Raw genomic sequence first — 7,470 nt, forward strand, 5'->3', positions numbered from 1 at the left:
AGAAATTTACTTTACCTACCGCTAGTCAAGTAGTGCCTATTTGCCTGCCCTACCATAAATTATGCATTTTTCTTATGCCAAAATAGTTTACTTTTAATTCTGTCATAATTTTACACTTTTTTTATTAAATATATATGTATCAATCAATATTGGGCCTTTTTAGTTTGCTCACTTAAATTTTTAATTCGAGTTGAAATGTGACTTTATGCGAGAGCTTTTTACTATAGTAAAAAAGTTAAATGTAATTATTTCTAAGAACTTTTTATTGTAGCAAAACTCGAATTCTAAAGTCAAATCAGTAAAATGAACAGGGTCTTAGTCTAAAGAATAGTTTTCTCTAACAGCTGCATTTCAATAAATCATGTTGTTTATGTTAACGTGAATATGTTTGCAGAATGGAATCTACTCTCCACACTGGCACTTGAACGGCCACAATGTTATCTATGTCTTGAGGGGCATGGCAAGGATTCAGGTGGTAGACCATTTTAGATAGGGCCAGATCCTGAATGTGCCATAGCACCACACCGTGGTAAAGCCAGCTAGCAACAAGGGATTTGAGTGGGTGTCATTAGAGTTATCAAATGGATCTCGGCCCATCCCGTAACAGTGTCAAATTCGGCATAGCCTGATAAGGTAATGTTACGGGCCGTGTCGACCCAGCCCGTTTGATGGGCTAAGGCTGGGCCGTGGCTTCTCAGCCCGCGGCTTAGGCCCTGTCCTAGCCCTTGAAGTTGGCAGCCCGGCCCAAGCCCAGTTTGGCCCAAGCCCGAATTCGGCCCGACTGTTGGGCCCTACAAGCCGAAAATATGCCTAAAAATCCCCTATAAATACCCCTTAATCCCACCATAAATCTCACACAATAATTCACTCTCAACTTCTCATCTCACTCTCATTCTATCTCTCATATTGTCTCTTTGATTTTGATTCTAAGCTTTTCTCTCGCGATTACTCATTTTCTTGCTCTTTTATTTACAAAGTTCAATTAATTTTCAGAAAATGGTCACCTTAAATTCCCCTGATTTCACAGCTCTCTCTCAGCTTGGTGATTAGTCATTTTTTGAAGATGAAATGTTGGCTCACAACCTGTCACGCCCCCCAAACGGGGTGGGTGACGTGGAACTCGATTTGGGATTAATAAAGCAGATTCCCAACCGGGTCCCACACTTAACTGCATAAAAATCTAAATAAACGACATAATCCAAGAGCCTCTGACACATAGGGCTCCACCCCACAGGACATACAGTATCGTACATACATGCACATGTAAATAATCAATTACAATAGACATCATCCACTGTCTAGTAAATCCAATATTAAATAGGTTTACATAATTTCTCAAATTCCTTACATTTGTTCAAGAGGATAAACTCAATCCTCACTTGATCCAACATTAACCTCACTTTCCAACGGTCTTATTTTTGACCGTTTACCCAGTACTGGTCGACCGGAGCGGTTGACTAGTTGAGACAAATTTGAATTCTCGCTGTTCAATGGTGTTATTGAGTATCTGTTGAACAGAACCGGTCGACCGGAGCGGTTGACCGGTTGAGGCAGCACCGGTCGACCAGTGCGTATAGCCTTCTCTGTCACCGGACGACATAGGTCGACCGTTTGACACTTAGTTTGCCTCAAACCTTTACAAAATTGTTCTTTTAGGCCAAATGTCATTATGCACTTAGTTTAGTCTCACTTTTAAAAGAATAATGTGAGTGTGTGCATGAGCCTAAACAAGAATTAATCATCATAGTATGAAGTCAAAATCAAATACAAGACTAAAGAGAGATAAAACCTATTAGTACTTGTCTTGCTTGATTTTGTTTGCTTGCTCTTGATCTTTGGTATTTCAACACTTCAAGCCTTGAATTCCTTCTTCAATTTGCATTTCTCAACCTTGAATGTATTTGCATTGTATTCTACAATATGCTTCTTGAGTTGATTTATAATATCAATCATGCTAAATACACGACTCAAAGTAGAATCATTAGTAACATAATACATTGTGTTTGTTATCATCAAAACATGAGAATATTCAACCTTGGGCCAGCAACCTTTTCTTCCTTGTATTTGGCAACGCAGACCAATTAACTTCGTGGTTAACTAGAAATTTACTTTACCTACCGCTAGTCAGGTAGTGCCTATTTGCCTGCCCTACCATAAATTATGCATTTTTCTTATGCCAAAATAGTTTACTTTTAATTCCGTCATAATTTTACACTTTTTTTATTAAATATATATGTATCAATCAATATTGGGCCTGTTTAGTTTGCTCACTTAAATTTTTAATTCGAGTTAAAATGTGACTTTATGCGAGAGCTTTTTACAATAGTAAAAAAGTTAAATGTAATTATTTCTGAGAACTTTTTATTGTAGCAAAACTCGAATTCTAAAGTCAAATCAGTAAAATGAATAGGGTCTTAGTCTAAAGAATAGTTTTTCTCTAACAGCTGCATTTCAATAAATCATGTTGTTTTTGTTAACGTGAATATGTTTGCAGAATGGAATCTACTCTCCACACTGGCACTTGAACGGCCACAATGTTATCTATGTCTTGAGGGGCATGGCAAGGATTCAGGTGGTAGACCATTTTAGATAGGGCCAGATCCTGAATGTGCCATAGCACCACACCGTGGTAAAGCCAGCTAGCAACAAGGGATTTGAGTGGGTGTCATTAGAGTTATCAAATGGATCTCGGCCCATCCTGTAACAGTGTCGAATTCGGCATAGCCTGATAAGGTAATGTTACGGGCCGTGTCGACCGAGCCCGTTTGATGGGCTAAGGCTGGGCCGTGGCTTCTCAGCCCACGGCTTAGGCCCTGCCCTAGCCCTTGAAGTTGGCAGCCCGGCCCAAGCCCAGTTTGGCCCAAGCCTAGATTCGGCCCGACCGGTGGGCCCTACAAGCCGAAAATATGCCTAAAAATCCCCTATAAATACCCCTTAATCCCACCATAAATCTCACATAATAATTCACTCTCAACTTCTCATCTCACTCTCATTCTATCTCTCATATTGTCTCTTTGATTTTGATTCTAAGCTTTTCTCTCGCGAGTACTCATTTTCTTGCTCTTTTATTTACAAAGTTCAATTAATTTTCAGAAAATGGTTGCCTTAAATTCCCCTGATTTCACTGCTCTCTCTCAGCTTGGTGATTAGTCATTTTTTGAAGATGAAATGTTGGCTCACAACCCTACCCCTACTGAACCGGAAATTGTTCCAGTTGATAATGTTTCAGTGCACAACGAGAAAGTTAGAGAACGTAGCAGGGGAAAAAGACTGCGAACTGCTCTTGCATGACAGCATTTCACAGAAGAGCCCCGACCAAATCTAAAAACATGTGAAATGAAAATTCTTGCGGTATGTAAATATTGTAAAAATCACTTTTCTAATAAAAATAGTGGGGGTATTAGTCATCTGGATAGACATTGAAAAATATGTCTACCATTGCGCCAAGGTAGGAGTGTGGACTCCCGCCAACAAACACTATCACTCACATCATAAGGGTTGCAAAATGTTACATACGATGCACAACGTGCTCGTGAGGCACTAGCTAAATTTTTAGCTAGTGCCGAATGACCTCTTTCTTTTGCAGATGATGCGGCATTCGAAGAATTCATATATAGGGCTTTCTGCCCACAATTTAAATGGGTAAGTAGAAACACAACTCGTTCTGATTGCATGAAAGTATTTTATGCAATGAGACAATCACTAGTTGATAATTTTAGGTCTTTTAATGCTACTATATATTGCAATTCTGATCTTTGGGAGGGGTACAATAAAACTAGATATTTATACATCACGGCGCATTATGTTGACAATGAATGGGTTTTACAAAAGAGAATAATAGGTTTTCATTTATGTGCATTTCCTCATAACGTAAATGCTATTTTTGGAACAATAATGGATATTTTTGGGTTTTATGGGATATAAGACAAAGTTTTAACAATTACTTTTGATAATGCGTCAGCTAACACGACTATAATTAACATGTTTAAACGTAGTTTGAAATCAACTTTTAGGGGTGATTAACGCCCAAAAGTGATGTTCACAAGCGGTCAATTGTAGCACATAAGGGCGGTCGTATCCACAGAGAGATAACAAAATAACAAGAAAGATTAGCAAAATAAGAGCGTTAGAGAAAAATAAATAATAAGTGAATTAAGGAAAAAGAAGAGTTTTTGAAGACTTTGTTGCAAATAAAAAAGAGAGAAGATTTGTGTGGAAGAAATTCAGTAGTAAAAAGGGTAAGGTGTCGAGAATCCCTAATGCTTCGTTCACCAATTCATGTTTTGATTCACAAAATAAAAGAATCGAATAAATTAAATGTCTGTGTTGACTCTGAAAATATTATCATTACAAGTTATCCAGAATCGACAATATATCAATTTGACAATATTGCAGTAAAAGACAATTTGTAAAATAATTTGAATAACAAAACAATGCGTGTCAGAATTACATAAGAAAAGCATGACTGGACTTATATAAAACTTAGCACACAATATTTTGAAACGTAAAAGAAAGATAGATGAGATTTAATTCATTCAGATATTGAACTTTATAGCACAAGGAATCAAAAGCCCGAATTGGGTCACTCAACAAAAGTTCATCTCTAACCTCACCAAGAAAACTCTAGCCTAGCTTGCAAAATATTCTCACAAGTTCTGGAGAGAAAATATGAGACTGACAGCAAGACGACAGAAAACTGAATATTTAAAACTTCCAAAAACCTTAGGCTAACCCTATTATTTATAGTGTTTAGAGGATGCCTGTCAAATAAAGAAACAAATAATAAAAATAGAAAATTACAAAGAAAAAGGAAACAAAATAAAATTACACACAAATTAGGAGAAATTAAATATATGATTTGGGGAAGAAATCTAGCAACTCGCGGAGAAGAAATCCAGATTCGGCACCTCATCTGGACACGTGTCGCAAGGTGATTGGCAGTGAGGAGACAAAGCGCCACGTGTCGCGCGCGAAATGGTTGGAGCTTGCTGGCGCGATCAGAGTGGAGGACAGTTGTAGGACAAATGGTGCGCATTCATTGGGAAGTCCGGCTGGCATCGCAGGTGTGGGACCTGCGTTGGACAGGTGACGCGTGCGAAGAGAGCCGCAGGTCTGCTGCTGTCGTGTGGGACCCATGCAAAAAATGGGTTGGAATGCGCTGGAGCTCGTGCGAAAGAAGGACACGCGCCCTGGGAGTCTTTCGTACAGGTGACGCGCGCACGATGGAGTGGGGAACGCGGGAGAGCCGGGGCCCACGCGAAAATCTGCTTGTGGCTTTGGCTCACGCGGCTCTCTCTCTACATGGCTCGGCTTGGTGGCTCGGATTGGTTTAAAATATGGCTTTCATGGCTTCTTCTTGTGTAGCTTTTTACACTGCTTTCATCTGTAAATAATTAAGCAAAATCTAGACAAATTCTAATTAAAAATATTATGAATAAAAATAATTGAATTGTTTAATTAAAGCTCAAATATTTTAATATTATATAAATCAAAAGTAGTATTTAGGGTGCATTTTTATGCACTAATCAATGGGCGAAATTTTTCATTAACGGTGTGCGTGTCACATAATAAATTTAGTAGTACAAGCGTGGATTGAACATATTTCCTTTAATCTAACAAATATTAGAGATTCTTTATCCTTCATATCTAATTTTGGAGCTTGGCTCCCAGAATTCTGACAATATTGCAGGAACAGCCAGATGCGCCCAAGAAAGTTCCCAACTGAAGTGAGACATAGGTGGAACTCCACCTATTTAATGTTGAAAGTTGCACTTTCGTATCAACAGCTCATCACAACGTACGTGAACAACAAGAATGATAAGCTTTTAATTTTCGATATTGATTGGAAGATTGATAAGTACTTTTTTAAATTTCTAAAAGTTTTCTACAATACTACTGAATTACTTTCTAGAGTTTATTATCCTACTGCACATTTAGCTTTGCATTAATTATTTAATATTTCGGAAACATTTTCTTTTTATAGGGATACTTAACTTTTTGAAACTATAGCTAAGCTAATGGAAGCTAAATTTAAAAGTTATTGGTCCGGTTGTTCTATGTTATATGTATTAGCAACCATTTTAAATCTTAGGTGCAGAGTAGATATGACTGAATCTTTGATGACTGCTACGACAGAAAATTTAAGTATTGATATGCAACTAACTATTACTGATGCTAGGAAAATGTTAGAAAAATTATTTAGTTTGTATGAAGTGAAATACAAAACAGGTCAAAAAGAACATGGAACTTCGATATCAATTAGCAGTTCGAGGCCTAAAGGCTCATCGTGGAGCTTCCTGAAGAAGAAAGAGAAAACGTTAGGATCGTCATCAACACAAATGTCTACCGAACTGGTAAAATATTTTAAATCAAATTTTGTAATCGAAAACGACAAACTGGACATCTTACAGTGGTAGAGGAGCAAGACCGATTGTTTTCCAACACTGTCCATAATTGCCCGCGACATTCTGACAACTTTAGTGTCAACGGTAGTATCGGAGCAAGCATTTAGTGCAAGCAACCGAATTCTTGACGAGAAGAGAAGCAAAATGTATCCGGATATCTTGGAGGGGCTAATGTGCGTCAAAGACTGGGAAGATGCCAGAAGAAGAAAACATCACTATACGGATGATTCAATTCAAGATTATTTTTCTAACTTAGACATAACAAAATCTTCTAGAAACACTTAGGTTTTGTAATTTACTTATCCTAGAATACCGCACTATTTTTTCCTTCGTTAAGGTTTTGTCCCGATCTCCCCACAAGTTTTACTTGGCAAGGTTTTTAACGAGACAATCATTTATATGTACTTATTCAATAAAAACACATCTTTTGAGGGTATATGATATATATATATTTAATTAAATATTGCAAAAACATTTAAAAGGATCAGGGCCGACCCGTCAAGGGCCTGAGCCTGGGCCCGGCCCTGGCCCTTATAGACTAAGACTGAGGGCCAGTGCTGGGCTTGAGGGTTTCTCCTCAGGCCCGGCCCAGCCTTGGGGTTAAAAGGGCTATGCCGGGCTTTTGACAACTCTAGGTGTCATTCAAGACGAATGACAACCCTTGGATCAGCCCCCTCGCTGGATGCACCTCCGTCATTCGTGCCCTACCGGAAGCTGTCCCCATGAACGCCTACCAAATCTCTAGGGACCAGGCCCAGAGGGTCAAGTACAACCGGGAAGAGACCTTGTTGAGCTCATCCAGATCTTCTGAGAGGAGGGCTATTGCCTAAATATCCACAGTAACAACTAAAGGAGAGAACGTATTGGGCACGTAGCTTTTCTTGAGGTTTATAGGGTATTTAGAAGTAGGTAGATAATAACAAGAAATGGCCTTTTTGTCAGGCTTGGAGAGCTTCTATGAATATTATGCATCTATAATAAATACTCGTTCACTTCGCTGATTCGAGTTTGTAATTTGAGTTAAGATGTGATTTTATGTGAAAGCTTTTTACTGTAGCAAAAAAGT

The 7,470-nt window shown here is 38.5% G+C and overlaps 1 protein-coding gene across 1 annotated transcript; it reads left to right on the plus strand.

The window, feature by feature from the left end:
- Positions 1-394: 394 nt before the first annotated feature.
- LOC112094709 (13S globulin basic chain-like) lies at positions 395-7,234 on the plus strand (the record flags this gene model as incomplete). Its single annotated transcript, XM_024176321.1, has 3 exons — positions 395-472; positions 2,495-2,572; positions 7,040-7,234. Coding segments are annotated over 3 exons (351 nt in total), but the record flags the coding sequence as incomplete, so codon positions are not given.
- Between the last annotated feature and the right edge of the window lie 236 nt (positions 7,235-7,470).

Source organism: Morus notabilis, unplaced genomic scaffold (assembly GCF_000414095.1).
Source record: "Morus notabilis unplaced genomic scaffold, ASM41409v2 Scaffold3586, whole genome shotgun sequence".
Lineage (NCBI taxonomy): Eukaryota > Viridiplantae > Streptophyta > Magnoliopsida > Rosales > Moraceae > Morus > Morus notabilis.